This window comes from Folsomia candida, unplaced genomic scaffold (genome assembly GCF_002217175.1).
Source record: "Folsomia candida strain VU population unplaced genomic scaffold, ASM221717v1 Fcan01_Sc010, whole genome shotgun sequence".
Classification (NCBI taxonomy): domain Eukaryota; kingdom Metazoa; phylum Arthropoda; class Collembola; order Entomobryomorpha; family Isotomidae; genus Folsomia; species Folsomia candida.
In genome coordinates this window covers 1,654,315-1,677,716 of record NW_019091202.1, presented here as the reverse complement: position 1 = coordinate 1,677,716, position 23,402 = coordinate 1,654,315, and the positions used below count along the sequence as shown (strand labels likewise).

Below are 23,402 nucleotides of genomic sequence, written 5' to 3'. Positions count from 1 at the left end.
TTGACTAGATTTCACCCGATTGCAGTGTTAACCTCTATTTTCGGTCAAAATGTAAATTATCTAAAACTTAAATTTAAAATAATATGCCTGGCAATACATTTAGAGTTTACGCTGGGGAGCAAATTAAATTGTGATACACATAAAGGCTGTTCTATCTCGCATTTGTTGCATTGCATCTTGAAAGTTTGGTAGCCTAGAAAAATTGTGGTTGTATGTATATCATTCCAATTTTTGAGAAATGTCATAGAGGACTCATTATACAGGTCTTTTATAAGTAAGACTGAAATCTCTATTCGACTAACTTGATATTGTTCACCAAAAAACATAAGCCATTCACCGTACTTTTGCATTTCATAATGCGCTACTTTGAGCGCTTGGCGCGAATTGTAAGCTTTTTTCCAGCCGAAACCTAGGTTTTTAAAATTGTCTAATTTAAGCGCGAATCCAAAAATTTCGAAAAAAGGTTTCATCATAATAACTTCGCGAACTTCAAAATATGAGTTGGCTCTAAATATGAAGTTAAGAATACTTCAAAATACCAGTATTTGAAATTTATTAAAATCATAAAGTCGTTCAAATTTTCAAACAATATGTAGATTTTTTATAAATTAAGTAAAGCATTCTGAATTAAAAAAATAGGTTTTGGCTTCGGGCTCAAATTTCCGATGGAAAAAATGGAAAAAATACGGGGACGCATTTATTTTTGTGGCGCGAACAAAATAAAGGTGATCCTATGAAGATCTGCGGTTTACACGTAAATGACCCGCTGCATTGCCAGTTTTTGAAGGCATCTTTCTAATTGCGGCATCGGTCTCAGAGTTTGTCCTCAATTTTAACAATAATCACGAACAAATATGTAAAAGAACTTAATATCTAAAACGGTAAAATTTAATTTCACCTATTTAAACGCGCTTTAAATCGCCGTAATCTACTTAATTAAATTGCTAAAGTTTTAAATTTTCAAAATTTAGATTTAGAACTTCTTGCCGAATTTTGTCTCTGGGACAGAAGGAAATGGTCATACACAATATAAAGTATATATAGGCTTAATCCCCCCGGGGAGGCCTCTCCAACGATATCTCATATGACCCCATTGTGGGGTTATATGAGACCTTTCCCTGCCTTTAATCCAAAGTGTTGACATTTGTTTTAAGAATTTCAACAAACGCTCGAAAAGGGTTGGGCGCCGTCCATAAATTAGGTAACGCAAGAGGGGGGGAGGGGGGGTCTAAGGCTCCAATGATATAGTGCCTATGCTACACATGTTAAAGGGGGGGAGGGGGGGTCTAGAAAATCGCGATTTTTGCGTTACGTAATTTATGGACGGTCCCTTGTAGGGAATAAAATTAGAAAATTATTTACGATAACCGTTTTCAAAAATATTGACCTGCCTTTGCACTAAAAATCTCAGACGGGAGCGATTTTTCAACCTCCAGCTCCCGCCACTCCGAGGGGGCGGAGTAGAAACACCGGAGTTCGACCGTTGGACTCAGAAAAATCAGCTTTTACAAACGCTGAGAATAGTATCCAAAGCAAAATTGTAACGGTGTGAAGTGATTCCGGTCTTTAATCCTACTTTGAATTTAGGATTGCGTACTTAAGTACAAAATTGAGCGTGTACAGTCAATGGAAAAAGTATTGGCAACCCCCACGCCAGCTAAATAAAATTGGCGGTACCCTTGGAATGTAAATAAATTAGTTATGCTGCCCACGCAACAATAGATGCACTAATAATTGTTATGTTCCTCTCATTTAAAAAATTACAGGAAAATGGAAACTTAAATCATAATTTTTCAACATTTCAAACTTAACTTTTCTTTTAATAACATCTGAAATAATAATAATCAAACCAAAAGGAGTAACCGCACCAAGAACTTCACGCAAAAAGACGTTATCACAAGTGGGGTCGACATTTCGATAAAATTGCTCCCGAACCGGATCCTCATTGGACTGCAAGAGTTAATCATCCCCCTAACGTAGCCCGTATTCCCCATATTATCCTTCAAAAATGCCACCTTCATTTTCCGAACTATACGCATAGAAGTCTTGTTTGTGAGGCCCGCTGTTGTTCCAAGACCCATAATGAGTAGAAACGTCTCCAACGCGAGCAAGGGAAACAATATGTTCCTAACGTTTGAAAACAGTTGACTATTTAATTTTACGCACAGGTACGATCCTAATATATTTGCAGAGATGCTATACATTAAAATTGTGGGGAGAACCATCTGGCGGAAAGATAGGTTCATCTGGGCAACCAGAACGGACGGTTGTTTGTAAAGATTCACTGACATGGCCAGATTGTTAGCGCATTTTGCAGACCTGATGGTAAGACATACATAAATTTTAGGGGACATGATAGAATGAATACAATAAAACCGTTATTTATTACGGATTAAGTTTAACAAGAGCTTGCGGTTATTATTAGTAGCTTGCTTGCTAAATTAATAGCTAGCTGTATTTTCAAAATCGTATTAGCGAAACCTACATACTTTTTCAAGCAAGACAGATATCCCGCCATGCATATCGATGTTCCGCAACACATTGAGCCGACCATGATACAGAAGGATACAGGTACGACGCAAAAGATGTTGCCTTGCAGCACAAAAGAGACCGCAAAAACTATCAAGTGTATACAACTTGATTCCATATTTACAGAGACTGATCCAAGAAAGGTGGGGATTTTGGGTTCATAGACCAAAATTGCAAATCCTGTCACAGGTACGACGAACGATACTATGGTAGCTTCCAAGTTGCACAGCTGCACCCGAAATTTCCACCACCTGACGCAGTTGGAGGTACATCCTGTGTAAAAATTGTCCAAAAAAACTTATTGTGTACTTTTTCATACTATTTTTAGTTTACTAATGTGCAGTTCAATTTTGTGCTACTGTGATGAATCTATCCTTAGTTCAGTAATATCTCTGTGGTGATTCCACTCTAAGAAATTTAATCGCCTATCAGTGACAATGGTCTTCTACCTTATGGCGGTCCTACATAGGCCACCGCTCACATCGTCCCAGCACGGAAATAACCAACCACAAGCTCGCTTCAAATTACTCACCAGGAAAGGCACACAACCAGCAAGAAGGTAGAGTCACGTCTATTAGCAAATTTCTTAGAAGGCACGAAGTTTTGCAATTGTCACTTTGGCTTATTTGTATTTGCGTATCTATCCACATGATATACATAATTCCATGTGTCTGTGTACATGTGTATAGTTGATTTTGCAAATGATGCGAAATTTTATACTTTTCAACTGCTAAAATTTATCTGTACTTACCGAGCAGCTTGAAGTATTCCGACTCAAAGAATCCCATCATATTCAACATGTCCACATATCTCTGGCACCCACTCAGCACTGGCATCGCGACCGTACATCCTGTCCAAAAACCTAGCACAATGGTTCCTATGAATGCTTTTTTGGTGGAAGTAAGTCCCTGGGAAAATGTTATCGTATGAATCCCGTTAACCACAAGAGCAGCAACTGTTCCCGAGGTAATAATAATTTTTAACCGGTTGTCCTGATCTCGGCGTATGAATTTATTTTTTTCTCGATCGTAGAAAAATGGTTTGAATCCAAATGCAGCTAATAGTTTCAGGTTCCAAATCATGACTTCAAGTCCGGCATCAAAAAGCATTTCTAAAGACGAACGAAATTAACTATTCCCACACGTGGTTATCTAGTTTGGCACTGCATCGAGTACATGTCCTTAATCTCAAAATCGATACGTTTACTTATTGGTCCAGTTCAGGTTTCGGGTTAAGCTTTTCACAGGTAGACACATTTTTTTCGAGCTCATAGTCGCTTGAGACTTTGTTCATGTGGTCTCCCCTTCACAATTCAAGGGCTAATTTGGATCTCACAATGCCCCTTGCTGTCTGAGGTTTAATTTTGGAGTGCCATCCCACTATCTTGGATTGCCTTTGGAACAATATTTCACTCAATTCGCTTAGATTTGACTGTTGGCCATCTCGATTTAGTATTACTTGGTACAGTACCTACATTTGTGTATTCTCCAGTAATTGTTTTAATTGAATTTTTTTAATTTGGTAATAGCTCTATTTTTTATCTGCTAATATTTTTTCCCGCAATGTTTAACTGTTGATTCTTTCCCATTTTTAAGCTTTTTTTACATGTAGAGGGACTAGGATGAATGTACATAAATTATTGTTAAACCCTTGTCTCATTATCCTTTCGTTATGAAGTAATTTTTAATATGGAACGGGTATAAACTTTTGCAGCTAATTGTTTTGTGTTTTTTTGTGGTATGATTAATTAAGCATTCCCGTTGGTTTTTTCATAACCAAATGTACACTCTAAGAAATTTTACCACCAGCGCGGTGGTCATATGTGACTCTACCGGCAGGTGGCAGAAGACCACCGGATGGTGGATGCCCATCACCAGCTCAGTGATGATCAATCACCGTGCGGTGGTGCAGTTGTCACCTTGCGGTGGTTGCAGCTGTCACCATTCCGGAAGAGTCACATATGACCACCGCGTGGTGGTAGTGTTATCACCAGGTTTCTTAGAGTGTAGTATTGTTGGAAAGCCAGTTACATGCTGTACAACATAAACCTAAAACCGATGGCTGAATAAAATCTACTGATAAGCTTGAGCCATCGGGGCGCACAGTATACGAGCGGGTTTAAACTTATGCCCTGGTGCTGTAGATACATACATATATAATTTTAAAAGTAATGTTACCCTTTGAGCAGTAAAAACACTCTGAATTCTATGTACATTAACTAAACCAACTAAATTCAGCGTAAGCTTTACTCTTTGTCAAGTTAACGATATTCTGGGTATATGTACGGCATCCAATTAAAAGCCCTCTAAACGGCTTGATTTTGCCCCGGAATCGGTTCTAAATTACTATAATTGACCTTACCCCCACGCATGCATATGTAGTCTAAATATACTCAAATTTCTATGAGATTTATCTACCACAGAAACTTAGCCAGGGCTGTTTAATTACCGATGAAAGTAATTAATTCTTAATTACTCCCCACGCGAAAAGTGAAATTAAGCTGTAACCACAAATATTTATTTGTCCAGTAATTGAATTTAATTGCCAATGACAATTACTTACCAAAAAGGTAACTGATTTTAATTACTAATTACTTTTTCACTCTCATCAAATAAATTAAATATAATTTCCCAATAACTTATTTCGCCCAAAAAATATGTGTATTGGCTAAATGCCGCTTAAATTTTCTCAGTTGATTTTGATGTTAAATTGCACCAAGAAATTCGACATTAAAACTTCTCAATGCATTTCTATTGTAGATTTTATTTGCCTATACATAACAAAGATGCGACATTGCTTCTAATAAAAATACTTACGGGTATTTTTCCAATTTAGAGGCTATGTAGAACACAGCTAGTACAAACAAAAATTGGAATATGCATGAAGTGCAAAAACTGAATGGGAAATATTGAGAATGAGAACCACCGCTGTTCACAACAAAAGTTGTTTAATTTGAGTTATTCGAGAGTAGCAATAATGTAAACCGGAATTTCGAAAGACAGAAAAAAATTTGATTTTGATAAGATTTGCACCGTTTGCAGAGGTGATTTTTGTGAGTGCAACGGTACCAATAATTTGGTTCGACCCCGCCCCTTTCCCCGGGGGGAGGGGCCGAAAGTCGCAAAAACTGCAAACGGGGACACGGATTTCTCGAAGATGGAAAAAGATATCGAGATGCTACTTTCACCAAAAGTTTCCTAATTTTTTTCTCTCCAACCCGAATCGAGCTTTTTTTGAAATTCGAAAAACAAAGTTTCAAAAAAATAACTTGGAAAAATTTTGGATGAAAATTTTAAGTCTCACAACACCCCATAAATGGGGTATCGTTGGAAAGGTCTCGACGAGTGGATTCAGAATATATAAACTTTGTGGGGTCTGGGACCACCCCCTGACTTTCTAGGGGCCAATGAACATTTTTGAGTTTTCGTCGGTATTTTGCTATGTTAGCTCCCAATCTGCTCCTGTGTTAACGTCTGCATCCGTGGACACACTTTTGGAAAGTTAATAGAAATAATTTAAATTCAGCATTATACTTAATCAAGAGTAATTAAAAGCTTAGTACTCAGGGCGGATTTTTCATGCCAATCGATACACATATTCTTTGCCCTGTACTGGAATTTGACTGCCAAACGAATGAGAGAGCTGGTTTAAACAAATAAATTGCGAATTTTTTTTCACGTCAACATTTTTTTTAGTGGAAAATACGATCTGAGTACTACACAGTCATAATTTTAGATTCCAGTGTATGCTTACTTTTTCACAAGGGGAACATTATTTTTAAAGTATGTGTGAGATTGGTTAAAATCATGGGAAAATAGTTATTACAAATTTATCTAATTCTTTTGAATTTTGCACAAAGATTACAAATCACTGAGAGTGAGAGCCTAATAAGATTGTTGCCTTCGAGTATAAAATGTAATGTCCAACTGTGACATTGAAAGTGAATTTAATTATGTGACTTTGTAGATATGCAAATATGCCTTTTCGACTTGTGATTGATTTTCTTAGTAAGCCGGATCCGACTGTCGTCCGACGATGAGTTGCTCAGAAAGCTCATCATTTTATTGGAGATGTATGTGTAAAAACATAAATTCATCACGTACATATGTAGATATGTAGCAAGTATGCACATACGCAAATATGTGCAAGGCATACACAATTCATTTTTTGTCGATCTTTATGAAACACATGAACACTCTTAACAATAACGGCACCCTTTTGAGAAGTATGTACAAACTGAATTCTGTAAATTATGTATACTAAATTCAGAATAAACTTTGCTCTTTATAGGGTTACCATTACTCTTCTGAATAGTTTACGTAATATAGAATTCCGGCTCTGAATTTCGGAGTGCGTTGGCCCTTGCATATTCAAGAAGGTGTCACTATTTTTAAGAGTTAACTGAAAGAAAGATTAAGCATATTATTTATATTTGTATGACATTACTTGTTATTTTGTAATAAGATATGTAAGATCGCATTCATGCTTCTTCATATTCTCCGTATCGTAAAATAAGTTACGAAGGTTACGAGATTTTGTAATCGAATTTACGCAGTACGATTTTGTCACGGAAAATCGCGTTGCGACGTAAGGTGACGATTTTATTGAAGCTTGGCCCCTTGCTGTTTCTTACAAGGGGACCTCAACTTCTGTCCCATCTCGATTTCCTTCCGTATAGTCGTAGTCGATAGATGGTATAGTGAAACTTAAACTTTTTCGTAGAACATTCAGGGCAAAATCAATCAAAAACTTGGAAAACGTGCTAAAACATGCAATTCTTTCATTACTATTAAAGCGGCTATCGAGTTTGGAAACGGATAAACTGAAGTTAATAGAATATTCTTGACTTGATCAAATGTCAGATCAAGATGAAGATCATAAGATCAAAAAAATTCTAGCTATGCTATCTAAATTCTAGCTTGTTATATATAAACCGATAAATACAACTATGTGTAATGCACATAGTGTGCACTGTGCACGCTACAAATACTAGATAAGTAACCAAAATTGGTTTCTAACCAACTTTAGTTATTCAAAGCTGACAGCATCAACGTCGTTAAAATTTCGTATAGGTATATAATATTTAACAAAACGTTTGCCGTGATGTTTTAAGTTGCCCTTATACTTTATTTCTTGGTAAATTAAGCTATAGTTGAAGCATCAGGTCGTCAAAAATTGACCCAAATTGTCTAGGGGTTAAAAATACTCACATTTTGGAAATAGATCGACGTTTGAAGAACTGGTTCCATTAATCAGTAAAAAAAATTAAATCTCGTAGGCGTGTTTTTTTAATTGAATGTACTTTGGTATCTCAGTAATGGACTAAGGAGTTATTTTTCAAAAATTATCAATGTCTCAAAATGCTACTTTTTATATTTGGGATTTTGATCTTGAACTTGAAGATCAAGATCAAGATAGAAGATCTTACCGAGCTAGATCAAGATCAAGATCAGGATCAAAAAGCTCTAGCCGAAGATCAAATATCAAGATAATATCTTGATCTGCTATCTGAGATAATGATCTTGCCCACCTCTGCATATGATACAGTTAAACACGCCAGTCTGCACGGCTCCAGTTTCTCACACTTAAAGATTTTGTATTAACATATAACAATTCTTGATTTGGATGATTAAGCTAAGGATTAGTGAACGTGATTACGGGTGCATGTAATCAATGAGAAAGAAGGAGCGAATAAGCTGAAAACATTTACATATGTACCAGACGAATCTGCAGAGGAAACTTTGTGTCGTGACTTGAGACACTCGTAAAAACAATCTTTACCATGTAAAAAGTAAATGTGCTCTGGCTTTGGCGAACGATTTCAAAATGAACATAATTGTGCGATTTTATCGAACTAATTTATCTCAAAGAAAGGAGCTTAGCCTTAGTTGATGTAAGCATGACTATAGTCGAGGAACTATAATCAAAGAAATTTTTACATAAGAAATACATATAGAAATGTCTACAATTTTACTGCTTCGACCATATATACATACATATAGCTGTGTCTTATCTGTGAATTTCTTAACTCACCGCTTAGTAACTTTCGGGTAATTTAAGTCTAATTTATTGAATCCAATTAACTACTTTTTCGGCGAAAACACACTACTGGTACCCACAATTTTTGTTTCCACTTAAATCATTAAACAGGCTACCAAACTTCATTTTCATTTATCAGACTATTTTCTAGCGTAAATCATTTAATTCTGAATTACACGTAATATTAACCAGGATAACAATAATTACTACATACAATTACGTCAATAAGAAATAAATCAATAAGTCCACGCTCTTACGTAGAATTACAAGAGATGTCGCCATATCGAAGAAGGTGCCATCACCCAAGCTCATCTTACATGGCGGGCAAGACCTAACGAATTTTCTCACCAAACTCGTCCCTTTTATCCTTTCTAACGATTTTAGTACCTCGATGGACTTAACCAATGGGCAAGCCATCATTTTGAAGGGTCCCACAATTATGACGAACATGTGAAGGGTGACCTGACAGAAGAGTAGAAAAACAGGCAGAGGAACTTCAGATGTTGGAACTATTAGTATGTACAGAGCAAAACTTAGACACACAGTTACGCCTCCGACAAAGACGGGCATAATCGGCTGACTCAATACGGCGTTGTGCATGATTGATAGAATTTGCAAAGTCCGAAATGTCCTCAGGTACGCGAATCCATTTTGCCATGCACGGTTAAAATTTCTGTCAAATTGTTCAGATTATGTATTATTGATGTTTCAATGCATATATACATACGTATCTAACCTGGCAATTGAATCCAGGATTATTAGCTTGATGACGGTGGGGTACACTAGTACGATGCCAACGGCGAAAACAACGTTGGCAGCAAGTTGGCCGGCTATGTACCCTAGCAAAATTGATAAACAAGTCTGGAACACGATTCCAATTTGTCCAACATGATCCCACGATTTGCATTCCTGACCCATCGAACTGGTTAGAGCGGGCGGCATGCAGGGTCGAATTAAGCCAAACGCGAAACCGATGATCGGTAAAATGCAGACCCCGATTATGCATTGTGCGATGAAACACAGGTAAAAAGTATTAACGCTGTCTTGGCCTGCAATACATATATATGTATATTTTGTTCATGTTATATTGTAACTTTTAATCACTAGCAACCTGGTAAACATATGTCACATAACCATTGATATAACAGTTAATATCCTTCCCAATAAGATTTTTCATACTCTAGCCAGCTCACCTTTCAAATTGACAGTTTGTTCAACTTGAATTCCTGAATTCAGTAACCTTATCGTTTCCTTCCTTAGCAACGAAAAGTGAGTTACGAAAAGTACACATGCGGTAAACAGGGTTATGCAGTAGTAAATGAAGACGAACTTCCATATTGGTGGGGATGGATTTACTGAGCTGAACCACTGTTCTAGAAGCAGAAAAACGAAGTAATCAATGCTGATAATTGAAAAGCTTAAAATGGACATGGAAACCATGGAGGGTTACCCTTTCGAGACTTCATTGTAGTTAGTCTTTCTCTCTGATGCATACTCTATGCTACGGAGTGAATTCGTCTATCAAAGTCTATCTATCATGTATTCGCTTGCTGCGGTCTTTTAAATATGCAAAATTAATTTATAAAAGGTTTTCAAATTGGAAACGTATTGCGTACAAAGTAATAAAGGGCAAAGGTATACGTGCACGTTTTTATACATGATTAACCAATGGAAGTCTGCGATATTGCACGACCTATGGAAATCTTGATCACAAATCTTAATCACAAATTGCGTTTGTTTGTAAGAGCCCATGATGAGAACGTCCATGAGCTTATACTATATTTATTTTTAATTCCTTCGAGAACCAAAATTAAATTTTTCATAATGCGCTAATTTGAGCGCGGGGCGCGAATTTTCAAACATTGTTTAGCCAAAACCTCGGTTTTTAAAAATTCTGTAAATTTTCGAATTTTAGCCCGAATCCAAAAATTCGAAAACATGTCTCTTCAGAATGACTTACTTGACTTACGAAAAATCCAATTGTCTCGAAATTTGATTTTCTAAATTTTTTGCCAGTTTTTGAAATTTATTAAAATTATAAACTCTTTCAAATTTTTAATTTTTCAAAAAATAATACATGTGGATTTTTCATAAGTAATTTTTCATAAGTGATTTTTCATAAAATTCGAAAATTTACAGAATTTTTAAAAACCGAGGTTTTGGCTGAAAAATGTTTTAAAATTCGCGCCCCGCGCTCAAATTAGCGCATTATGAAAAATGCAAAAATACGGGTATGCTTATATTTTGTGGTGAACAAAATAAAATTGGTCCCAACCAGATCTGAGTTGTACACGTAAAAGACTTGCATTGTAAGTGCAGGCACATCTAAATTTTAAAAAGATGTGCAGTCACTACTTAATTTTAAGAAGGGCTGAGTGCAGGTACTCCTTAATTTTGAGAAGAGTAAAAGCTGTCACTCCTTAATTTTAAGACTTTTAATCTTAACATGGGTAAGATAGTCGAGCCAATGAACTTTGTGGGGTGACCAGACTACTCATTAATAGAGATAGGCAGGCCAGCGGCGTTCCCCTGCCTTTCCGTTGCAAAGGATTTAATTTCACATCTCACTTTATAGATTCGATATTATCATTTAAAGTTCGACATTTTGGTAGTAAAAATTAACTTTGTCCATTCTTATCTACGTATTCCTAGGTACATATATTCTTATACTCCATAAAAATTTAGGTCTAACTTTGTATCTGACTAACCTCCCCATTGCTATATGTACATATTTATAAATGTGCTTTTAATCTGACCGAATATTCTTGAAATACATAAATCCTTCAGCATAAATTCTCGACTCTGTTGTGATATCTCAACTCCAGATATTGATTTGTTTGAATTTAATTTTGGTTCTCGAAGGAATTAAAAATAAATATAGTATAAGCTCATGGACGTTCTCATCATGGGCTCTTACAAACAAACGCAATTTGTGATTAAGATTTGTGATCAAGATTTCCATAGGTCGTGCAATATCGCAGACTTCCATTGGTTAATCATGTATAAAAACGTGCACGTATACCTTTGCCCTTTATTACTTTGTACGCAATACGTTTCCAATTTGAAAACCTTTTATAAATTAATTTTGCATATTTAAAAGACCGCAGCAAGCGAATACATGATAGATAGACTTTGATGGCGAATTCACTCCGTAGCATAGAGTATGCATCAGAGAGAAAGACTAACTACAATGAAGTCTCGAAAGGGTAACCCTCCATGGTTTCCATGTCCATTTTAAGCTTTTCAATTATCAGCATTGATTACTTCGTTTTTCTGCTTCTAGAACAGTGGTTCAGCTCAGTAAATCCATCCCCACCAATATGGAAGTTCGTCTTCATTTACTACTGCATAACCCTGTTTACCGCATGTGTACTTTTCGTAACTCACTTTTCGTTGCTAAGGAAGGAAACGATAAGGTTACTGAATTCAGGAATTCAAGTTGAACAAACTGTCAATTTGAAAGGTGAGCTGGCTAGAGTATGAAAAATCTTATTGGGAAGGATATTAACTGTTATATCAATGGTTATGTGACATATGTTTACCAGGTTGCTAGTGATTAAAAGTTACAATATAACATGAACAAAATATACATATATATGTATTGCAGGCCAAGACAGCGTTAATACTTTTTACCTGTGTTTCATCGCACAATGCATAATCGGGGTCTGCATTTTACCGATCATCGGTTTCGCGTTTGGCTTAATTCGACCCTGCATGCCGCCCGCTCTAACCAGTTCGATGGGTCAGGAATGCAAATCGTGGGATCATGTTGGACAAATTGGAATCGTGTTCCAGACTTGTTTATCAATTTTGCTAGGGTACATAGCCGGCCAACTTGCTGCCAACGTTGTTTTCGCCGTTGGCATCGTACTAGTGTACCCCACCGTCATCAAGCTAATAATCCTGGATTCAATTGCCAGGTTAGATACGTATGTATATATGCATTGAAACATCAATAATACATAATCTGAACAATTTGACAGAAATTTTAACCGTGCATGGCAAAATGGATTCGCGTACCTGAGGACATTTCGGACTTTGCAAATTCTATCAATCATGCACAACGCCGTATTGAGTCAGCCGATTATGCCCGTCTTTGTCGGAGGCGTAACTGTGTGTCTAAGTTTTGCTCTGTACATACTAATAGTTCCAACATCTGAAGTTCCTCTGCCTGTTTTTCTACTCTTCTGTCAGGTCACCCTTCACATGTTCGTCATAATTGTGGGACCCTTCAAAATGATGGCTTGCCCATTGGTTAAGTCCATCGAGGTACTAAAATCGTTAGAAAGGATAAAAGGGACGAGTTTGGTGAGAAAATTCGTTAGGTCTTGCCCGCCATGTAAGATGAGCTTGGGTGATGGCACCTTCTTCGATATGGCGACATCTCTTGTAATTCTACGTAAGAGCGTGGACTTATTGATTTATTTCTTATTGACGTAATTGTATGTAGTAATTATTGTTATCCTGGTTAATATTACGTGTAATTCAGAATTAAATGATTTACGCTAGAAAATAGTCTGATAAATGAAAATGAAGTTTGGTAGCCTGTTTAATGATTTAAGTGGAAACAAAAATTGTGGGTACCAGTAGTGTGTTTTCGCCGAAAAAGTAGTTAATTGGATTCAATAAATTAGACTTAAATTACCCGAAAGTTACTAAGCGGTGAGTTAAGAAATTCACAGATAAGACACAGCTATATGTATGTATATATGGTCGAAGCAGTAAAATTGTAGACATTTCTATATGTATTTCTTATGTAAAAATTTCTTTGATTATAGTTCCTCGACTATAGTCATGCTTACATCAACTAAGGCTAAGCTCCTTTCTTTGAGATAAATTAGTTCGATAAAATCGCACAATTATGTTCATTTTGAAATCGTTCGCCAAAGCCAGAGCACATTTACTTTTTACATGGTAAAGATTGTTTTTACGAGTGTCTCAAGTCACGACACAAAGTTTCCTCTGCAGATTCGTCTGGTACATATGTAAATGTTTTCAGCTTATTCGCTCCTTCTTTCTCATTGATTACATGCACCCGTAATCACGTTCACTAATCCTTAGCTTAATCATCCAAATCAAGAATTGTTATATGTTAATACAAAATCTTTAAGTGTGAGAAACTGGAGCCGTGCAGACTGGCGTGTTTAACTGTATCATATGCAGAGGTGGGCAAGATCATTATCTCAGATAGCAGATCAAGATATTATCTTGATATTTGATCTTCGGCTAGAGCTTTTTGATCCTGATCTTGATCTTGATCTAGCTCGGTAAGATCTTCTATCTTGATCTTGATCTTCAAGTTCAAGATCAAAATCCCAAATATAAAAAGTAGCATTTTGAGACATTGATAATTTTTGAAAAATAACTCCTTAGTCCATTACTGAGATACCAAAGTACATTCAATTAAAAAAACACGCCTACGAGATTTAATTTTTTTTACTGATTAATGGAACCAGTTCTTCAAACGTCGATCTATTTCCAAAATGTGAGTATTTTTAACCCCTAGACAATTTGGGTCAATTTTTGACGACCTGATGCTTCAACTATAGCTTAATTTACCAAGAAATAAAGTATAAGGGCAACTTAAAACATCACGGCAAACGTTTTGTTAAATATTATATACCTATACGAAATTTTAACGACGTTGATGCTGTCAGCTTTGAATAACTAAAGTTGGTTAGAAACCAATTTTGGTTACTTATCTAGTATTTGTAGCGTGCACAGTGCACACTATGTGCATTACACATAGTTGTATTTATCGGTTTATATATAACAAGCTAGAATTTAGATAGCATAGCTAGAATTTTTTTGATCTTATGATCTTCATCTTGATCTGACATTTGATCTTGATCTTGATCTTTTATCTTTAGTATTCGGCAGATTTATCTTGATCTTGATCTTTATCTGATGGGACGCAAAAATTGATCTTGATCTTTTATCTTGATCTCCGAAAACTTTGATCTTGCCCACCTCTGATCATATGTATTCTTAAACAACATGTAAATATGTAGATCCTCGTTGAGGAAGATATTTGAATTACTATCACAGGGGAAAATGTCAAAATTCTTAAAAGTTTTTGTAAGTAATCGGAAAACTGGAAATAATAAATATTCATGCACTGTTTGAAACAGTATAGCCTGGGTAGTCATTTCTTTATATTAAAATTATACCGAATTCCGTAATAACGTGCTACCGATATGGCAAAATTTTAATTCCCAGCTACATAATATGCACCGTGTTTAATGCCTATTAATAAATACTACTTACGTTGGTAGTCATATATGAACACCGCTCGCAACTATTTTAATACGGGATTTCTTAGAGTGTTAGTAAAAACTAAATATGCAGATAATATTTTTTGTAAAATTGACCCCTTTTAATATCACGTTTACTTATAGAATTGGTATACATAACTTACGTTAAAAATGATATCGTGGAAAGTCGACTTGTCCCCTTTTAGTATTAAAAGGGGGCAAATGAGAGAATATTACGATATTTATCATAATATTCTCTCATTTGTGTCCATTTACTACCCTTTGAAATATGTATGCATACGTACATAATTTCAGTATTAATCATGCTCATGGTAAGCTCTCGAGACGTCATTCACCTATGACCCAATTTGAGAACATGCATGCGAGTCCTCGCCCTCGTACTTGGAATCTTTGCTCCACGGAGAACAACATGTTTTTGTCTTCGTCTGCAATTATCCAGCTCAGTCTGGGCATGGATCACGTCATTTTTTGCTATAAAATAAACAACACCCGACTCGATAACCACCATTCCATTCACAACTCTGCAAATTAAAGAGCGGTTTTAAGTGAAAGAAAATTAAATACTGAAAAATGAAAGGGTTCACGATTTTTGGAATTTTTGCTGTGTCTTTCCTCCTCCTTTCGGAAACTTTGGCACACAGCAGCTCCGAAGAAGAGGGGGATAATTTTTTCCTGAATCATCGTAAGTTTATTTTTGTTTAAATTTCTGAATTTACTTACACTCTCAGAAATCCATTCGTAAAATAAAACCAAGCAGATGTATTACCCGTAACTACCAAATTGGTGTTTATAAGAAATATGTACACAGCTCGGTATGAAAGTTTTACCATATTGGTAGAAAATTTTTGCCAGCTTGCATAATTTTTGAACAAATTGAAGCAAATTTAGTATCGAGAGATCAAAATCTGCGTGAATATGTATACCAGATTTCTAACAGTGTTCCTGCATTTTACAAGTCTTTCATATAATTATCTATGTACTTTAATTGATAAATTTCACAGAGAGATGTCACTCTGTCGGGACTAAAGTCGTCATAACTCGTCCAGACGGATCGTCCGAGTCGTGCACTTGTCAAGCACCACCCACCACGACGACCGCACCCACCACCACGACCGGCAGACCGGGACGACGACCTCGGCCCGTTCCGAAACCCCGAAACACGTGGGAATGTACCTCCACTCTGGCCGGAAGTACGACAACGACGACCGCACCGATTACGGACACGACGATCACACCCACCACCACTACGGACCCCCAAGCTTGAAATCAATTATGGGAACCAAAAATTTTAGAAATATGTATTCTACCAAAATTAACTACAATTCAGCTAGTTTAATTTTTATTTTAAATTATTATAACACATTTTATTAACTTTATGTACACATATCTGACAATTTACATAGTCTCATGTATATGGTGTTAAAAATTGCATGTAAAATTGTTGCCTCGAGTAGGTGAAACGTAAATTTTAATAAATATAAAACGTCAGAAAACACATGTCTTAATATTCCTTTCAACGTATTTAATTAATGAAGTTTTTCTATAAAACTTCTTGCGGATGCGGATATATTTACATAAGCCATAGTATTAAATGCATCTTCGTGTTAAGAGTAGGTAGCAAGTTTATTTTTAGAAAATAAAAATACATGGTTTTAGCATTTAAAATTTTTGGAAAACTTCCACATTTATCTAGAATTTATCTATAAAAAATTATAACAAAATTTGAAGTTAATTAATTTCGTATACATACACACATGCATACATACATATTTTAAGATCTTACTGTAAATGCATACATTCGTGACGCCTTGTGTCGATCACTCATAACAAATTCTTGGCACGTTTCTCAAAACACGATGATCTCATCTTTGTTAAAACCTCAATTAACATTACGGTATCAAGTTTACGTGCAGGTTGTTCCTTTAATACGATTCAATTGCACGGTCGAGGTACATATGTATGTACATACATATTTATTAAGGGGTGAAAGCCCTTTATAAGATCGTTATGTCCGTCTGTCCGTCCGTCCGTCTGTCTGTCCGTAGCTCCAATAACTTTTGAACGAAAAGACATAGACACTTGAAATTTTGAACGTAAACTCCTAACGTCAAGGGACAGGACGAGTTCGAAGATGGACACTGTGACATCGTCACCTGTGACGATGACGTCGTCACAGTGACGAAAAGTGACGAAAAAGTGTCACGTGTCAGTTTTGGCATGTGACCCATCATTTTTAAGTATTTTTCAACGAGGAACTCGAAAATTCAGGTCAATTTGCGATTGGACGTCACCTGTGACGATGACGTCGTCACAGTGACGAAAAGTGACGAAAAAGTGTCACTTGTCAGTGTTGACATGTGACATGTCATTTTTAACTATCTTTCAATGTCAAATTCAATGGTGACCTCCATTTTGACCTCAGAGGTCATGTAAAGGTCATAGGACATATCTATTTCAATTTCAACTGAAATTTAACCCCGAATTCAATGGTGACCTCCATTTTGACCTCAGAGGTCATATAAAGGTCACATAAGGGTTATCAACTGTTAAATTTGACACAAATAAGACACAAAAGTCGAAAACACGTCAGAAGTGTCAATCTTAACAAATTTTCGAACAATTTGATATTCACATTGACGTATGACACTCCTTTCACCCCTTGGTTACATGCGTTGTAACGGTTTATTTGCTTACATATTGAACCTTAACTTCAGGATTAACTTTGATCCAGATTAATTAGCAGTAGAGTATGCATTTCTTTGTAAGGGTTTAGAAAATAACATCATACTGGTAATAATTATATTGAGCTATGATTTGTGATTCCTGAGAAATATGAGATTTCTTTGATTATGAGGTAAAATGAGACAAGTTTATTTAATAAATATGTGTTCAACCTTCCGACTAATTTCGACTCGACCTGATTTGACCAACTTTAATGAAAAATATGACCACTTTACCCTAATCGGTTCTATCCAGACAGCAAAATCCTTCAATTTCATATTCTAAAGCTAGTTTCGTCCAATAATATTTTTTAATGAGTTTACAATTTCATTTACCCACCATAAATCAAAATTGGCCAAGATATGTATCACATGTTGGCAAAATCGTGTACATTAATGACATCTACATACATAAATCACAAGGTGTAATTATCACAGTTTTAAAACCCTGTTCATACTGATTTAATATTTGTTCCCGTGTTCCCCAACACATTGGCAGTATACGAAATCTATACTTATTTATTTATTAGTCATCTTCTTTTCTACCAGGAATTGTTGTTGAACTTGATCAAAAGCTTACATATTTTAGACACGTATGTATGTAGAATTAATATACCAAACCGTAATTAGATTACTCACTTAAGACAGTAATTTAGCTCGATAAATGCGACTCAACGAGTCGGAAAAATACCAAAAAATCTTTGCTTAACTAGTGTGACAAATTGGGTTTACCAGAATTAAGCAACACAACGCACTCTTAGAAATCTGGTGCAGTCAGTCACGTATTGATTTCTCAGTATTAATTTAGCATCCGCTCGGTATAAAAATTATACATATTTGCTACCGATAAGATGAAACTTAGTACTGAGCTATTACATAAACACAAGATCGTCCTATTTACTGATCAATACACTCTTAAAAACCTGGTGCTAATCGTCACCGAGCAGTTTACACAAATATTTGTTTTCATCAAATGGTGATAAATCTAGCCCGCATGGAGGACAAATTGTTACTGGTTGGTGTAGCTTTTACCACCATTAGGTGAGCAACATTACCACCGCAAGGTTAAGTCACAAATGCACACCGCTCAGTGATGATTACTTACACTGAATTGGTAAGAGTGTATGTGCAATTTAGTAGAGTTATACAAAGCCGTTTGAGTACCGCTATAATACCGAATTTATAACATTATCACTTTCCTGTGAGAACAAATGTATCCGATAATTTCTGCACGACCCACTCCCACGTCATTTAAAAAAACGTAGTAAGGTCCACATTAATTCATCATGTCATCCCTCTCCTTATAAAATCTTTCTCCGGCGTCTCGGGACATTAATCTGTGAAGATTGCCAAACTTTAAGGAAAACAACTTTGTAGTGCCAAAAAAAATCAAAATTTTTGCAATGAAAACTTTCTTCCTTTTGGGAACTTTCCTCCTCTTTTCGGTCCTCATCCAGTCAGAAGCTTTCGGCTTCGGGTTTGGAAATGGCTCCGAAGAAGAAAGAAGCGTGCAAATATTGTATTTGAATCATCGTAAGTTAAAGGATCCTTAAATTCGGCGTATTCACGTCAAATGCCAGATCACAAATACATACATATTTCATTATGTTGATTCTGAAGTAAAAACGGTCCATTAAATATTTTTCAGTTAAATTCCCATACAAAGTCCAATCTTTTTCAATCAAACTGATTTGTTAAATCTCTCAAATTGAGCAAGAACAAATTCGCAACTCATTTTCTAACGAAATTGCTTGCGAAATCATAACAGATTGTGTAGCTTTTTTTAGGGTCAAATGCTATCATTTCAAATTTGATTTAAAAATCGTTTCATTCTATTTCTTCATTAGTGAGGTATCAAAGTTATGAAAATCTTTTCGAACGTACATCCAGTCGTGTAAAATACGTTTTCAAATTTGCTAACTAAAAACTTGCACAAATATTTCAGGAAATCTAAAAAAAATATTTTCTCTTTATCCAGGGCGATGTAACGCTGTCGGAACAAAAGTCGTCGTAACTCGGGCTGACGGATCGTCAGAATCCTGCACGTGTCAAGGACCACCCACTCAGCCACCCACGACGACGGGGACAAGTCCGATACCAACCTCAACTACGACCGCACCCCCTACAACTTCTGCGCGACGGGGTGGCTGGCGACCCCGACCGACGCACCCACCCCCGCGCCCAAGAAGCACGTGGGCATGCACTACTACCCCTTCTTCGCCAACGACCGTATCTGCCGCGCCCACGACCGTGTCTGGTGCGCCAACGACGGCAGTCCCCACTACGACCACTCCACTTGGTAACTTTTCTTACTACCTATACACTCTTAAAAATAATGTTAACCTACATATTGAAACGTAAATGCACGATGAATTTATAATGCATTTACGTTTCAAAGGTTAACATTATTTTTAAGAATGACAGTACTAATTTTGGACACAATTTACCCGGAAATTTATTAATTAAAAAATTACTTTACAGGAGGATGAGAAACTTCATATTTACCAACTGAGAAAACATTTTTGGGAATTTAATTTAATCGTTTTCTTAGGCATTAGAGCGATTAATTTCTGCTTGCCTTTAAAAATTGTATAGAAGAATTATTTTCCAAATTTAAAACTAGCAATAGAATTCTAATGCTATTTCGGCTCTAGTTTGATAAATTATGACGAATTTAGGGAAATTAAACATTATGTACATTTGCATATGTAGTTAAAAATGTGTAAATTTTACTTGCTCTGCTGAAATTCTAGTCAGCTTAATAAAAGTTTATGTAAATGCGTTCAGAAATTAAAAAGTAGACCAAAATTAAATAAATTACAGAAACTTGGTATGAAAGCATATGTCATATTTGCATACATATATTTATGAGTATTTTTTATTCTGACATATTTGACAGTTAGTTACCCCAACCTCATCACTTAAATGCTATCATCATTAAGTGTGAACACAATGTCTGTTAATTGCCGACTCCCAATTAATGTATGGAACAAAATCCCGTTTTTGTCTTCGTACAGCATGGTTCGATAAACTTCTGCTTGATGCAGGTATTCTGTCGTAACACCCTGAAAAATACGAAAAACATAACTATTTTCTAGACATGTACATACACCCTTAAAAATAATGTTGCCCTTTAGCAATGTAAAATCAGTCTGAATTCTAAATAATTTTAAGTAAACTAAATCAAGAGTAAATTATAATCTTTATCCATATTATGTAACCATTCATGTGTCCAAACGCTGTGGCTAACATGGCTATGATGCAATAAATCAATTATTATATTATAATTTTTATCAGGTTCACCTTTACTGGGTTTAGTTTAGTTAACTTAATTTAGAACCCAGACTGCACTTATTTTCCCGGAAGAGTAACATTATCTTTAAGAGTGCACATAAGTATGTAGTTTCCGTAATCAGATCGATCCGACGACTTTTTTTTAGAAACGATAATAACTCATACTGAATACCCCCATTATTCAGATAAAAGCTTAAAATCTGTTTTTGCTGATCAAAACGGAAAATTTAGTCACCGTGTCGATCCGCCGGATTGGAATGATTGGTATTAAAGATATTAATTAACAGCATTATCTAGGGTAAGTACATACATCAAGTTCGAAGTGCACATCCACCCATTTACTTTTGGCCACATTAATAGGTTCGGGAAGCTGAAGGTCGATATGATCTTGACCCCGGATTAGTCCGCGACGAAAAGTGGTTTCCTCCATGAGCACGTGTTGCATGGAAGGAATGCTTCGTCTCCCGCCAAAAAGTGAGTTCCAGATTAATTCTGGAATTCCGAGTGGCTTGTCAGGTACTCTTTGATTGATTTTAATGGTGACAAAGTATTCAATTTTAGTATTCTCTCGGGAGGAAGAGTGCGGTCCGAAAAATCGGAAACCTTGGAGTAAAATATCCATCGAAGGGGCAAATCTGAAGTTCAAAATAAAATAAAAACAGTCAAGCAAGTATTTGTCGTATAAAACCATGGAAAAGAAGGTGGAGAACTAGAAGTTGTTTAGTTTAGCGGGAATATCTCTAGTAAGAGTGATAGAAATGGAATGAAAAAGAGCCATCTAGCGGATGATCGCTAGTATGAAAAGCCAGCAATTGTGTAAGTAAATCACATGTCTTGCGTCCCTCCCAATTTGTATTTCTTGCAGTTACGTGTATGTACATACGTATGTATGCTCTCATGTAATGAGCAAACAAAACAGTGTTTATTGACCTCAAATGTAACTATGGGGTGTTCCATAAGTATTCAGAATTTTTGCATTCGCTACTATAAATTAAAGTAACCAAGTTATGTAAACACAGTTTAGGCCTGAAGTAGACAAGGGCTGAAACTAATTATTTTTTGCTTCAAATGGTTCATGCACCCCGTTCCGCCGCGAGACCTCCATAATGGAGGCTCCATTACGAGTAAATTAAATTCTGCATTCACAAATTAAATACAAATTTCATAACGCTATACTTAATTAAAACGTACGAGAAAGTATGCATGATTCCTTGAAATGATTTCCCCTCAAGATGTGTGCAAAACAGACGACTCCGAAGCTGTCTATTAAGCCGATTCATTTTCGTGTTAATTTTTCCGGCTGAGGTTTGTGCGCTTGGGATCGTGGGGTCCACTTCCTCCATCCATTTTTGTAGGAGCAATTTCAATTTTAATGCGTTTTTAACGCTCAGCTGCATCGCCTCGAACCGATAAATTGTCGTTTGACTGAACGATGTCCCACAAAGGGGTTCTATTTATCACAACGAATTTTTTTACAAAACATAAAGTATCACGTCAATACGGTTAGTTATAAAATCTGGGCAAGAGGAAATACTGTGGATAAGAAATATGGATGAAATAAATATGGACAATTTGAAATTTATTTCATTTGTCCACATTTTGTCAGGGTCGTACACAAGAAAAATAGATCAAAAGAAATGAAAATATGTTTACATCTCTATCTTCCATTTGTCCACATTTTGTCCGGGTCCCTCACAAATATTTCAAGGTCTTACCAAGAGCTAATCCCACATCGAAATGAGTAACCCCTAACTTGATTCTCATTTCTTTAAATTTTTTGACAAATGCTTTCAAATCGTCGGAACTGAATTCTTCTTCCAAATAAGTGAACGTCATGGTAGGTAACCCTACTTCGCCGGCAAGTTGTTCCATTTTATTTTAAGTTACAGCCAGCAGTGCTATAAAATATGAAAACATTTCCTACATACATTGTACATAAATCATGCGTTTTAATTTCGAAAAAATCAGAACTTACATAAAGTTATAAAATAATTTTTTTAATATGTAATTCGCAATTGTTTTTTAAATTTCTTTACTAGATATATACACGTCACAAATTGTCGGTCTTTAATTATTTATATTCAACACAAAAACATTGTTTGTAATTATCTATTATTATGATTACAGAAAATTGATATGATGAAGTTGTTATGATTAAGTAATTTAATTCATACAAAGGTAATTTGCATGTGAACTGGATTAATGAAAATTATGTAAATCCACTGACTTGTGTAAGTATCAAATTTTAATAAAACACAAAAATATGCCCAATATACTCTGTGAGCCATGAGAATTGGAGGAATTTATTTAATAGAAAGATATTATGCTATACTGAACTCCAATAAATGGCGAAGAGATCTTACATGTTATCGTTTTTTTCTGCACGGACCACATGTGACATAAAATTAATCGTGCATCGATCTCCTTCTTCTCCAAGGACAGGTTTCCATGCGGAGGCTGGTATAATTTGTGTGATCTCAACTGTTTGTGGACCATACATACTTAAACGAAATGCTTTATACGAAAGCATGCCGATGTATGTATG

General features: G+C 35.9%; 4 protein-coding genes and 2 long non-coding RNA genes across 6 annotated transcripts; 3 read left to right on the top strand and 3 right to left on the bottom strand.

Annotated features, from left to right (window-relative positions):
* Nucleotides 1-1,333: 1,333 nt before the first annotated feature.
* LOC118436840 lies at nucleotides 1,334-5,810 on the bottom strand. Its single transcript, XM_035855478.1, has 4 exons — nucleotides 3,281-5,810; nucleotides 2,490-2,802; nucleotides 2,203-2,319; nucleotides 1,334-2,127 (listed from the first exon to the last, which is right to left on the bottom strand). The coding sequence occupies exons 1-4, from the start codon at nucleotides 3,636-3,638 to the stop codon at nucleotides 1,845-1,847; spliced, it is 1,071 nt and encodes a 356-aa protein (XP_035711371.1). The 5' UTR covers nucleotides 3,639-5,810; the 3' UTR covers nucleotides 1,334-1,844.
* Nucleotides 5,811-7,451: 1,641 nt separating this feature from the next.
* On the bottom strand, nucleotides 7,452-9,928 carry LOC118436776. Its single transcript, XR_004835697.1, has 3 exons — nucleotides 9,762-9,928; nucleotides 9,305-9,617; nucleotides 7,452-9,241 (listed from the first exon to the last, which is right to left on the bottom strand). It is a non-coding gene; the product is annotated as an uncharacterized LOC118436776 (long non-coding RNA).
* A 1,936-nt stretch (nucleotides 9,929-11,864) lies between these two features.
* LOC118436775 lies at nucleotides 11,865-14,410 on the top strand. Its single transcript, XR_004835696.1, has 3 exons — nucleotides 11,865-12,031; nucleotides 12,176-12,488; nucleotides 12,552-14,410. It is a non-coding gene; the product is annotated as an uncharacterized LOC118436775 (long non-coding RNA).
* Nucleotides 14,411-15,330: 920 nt separating this feature from the next.
* On the top strand, nucleotides 15,331-16,340 carry LOC110854605 (integumentary mucin C.1). Its single transcript, XM_022103067.2, has 2 exons — nucleotides 15,331-15,525; nucleotides 15,845-16,340. The coding sequence occupies exons 1-2, from the start codon at nucleotides 15,414-15,416 to the stop codon at nucleotides 16,105-16,107; spliced, it is 375 nt and encodes a 124-aa protein (XP_021958759.1). The 5' UTR covers nucleotides 15,331-15,413; the 3' UTR covers nucleotides 16,108-16,340.
* Nucleotides 16,341-18,877: 2,537 nt separating this feature from the next.
* Nucleotides 18,878-20,406, top strand: LOC110854551 (threonine-rich protein). Its single transcript, XM_022102993.2, has 3 exons — nucleotides 18,878-19,096; nucleotides 19,542-19,862; nucleotides 20,045-20,406. The coding sequence occupies exons 1-3, from the start codon at nucleotides 18,967-18,969 to the stop codon at nucleotides 20,050-20,052; spliced, it is 459 nt and encodes a 152-aa protein (XP_021958685.1). The 5' UTR covers nucleotides 18,878-18,966; the 3' UTR covers nucleotides 20,053-20,406.
* LOC110854550 lies at nucleotides 20,391-23,267 on the bottom strand. Its single transcript, XM_022102991.2, has 5 exons — nucleotides 22,833-23,267; nucleotides 22,573-22,755; nucleotides 22,049-22,307; nucleotides 21,168-21,492; nucleotides 20,391-20,628 (listed from the first exon to the last, which is right to left on the bottom strand). The coding sequence occupies exons 2-5, from the start codon at nucleotides 22,727-22,729 to the stop codon at nucleotides 20,485-20,487; spliced, it is 885 nt and encodes a 294-aa protein (XP_021958683.2). The 5' UTR covers nucleotides 22,730-22,755; nucleotides 22,833-23,267; the 3' UTR covers nucleotides 20,391-20,484.
* Nucleotides 23,268-23,402: the final 135 nt, after the last annotated feature.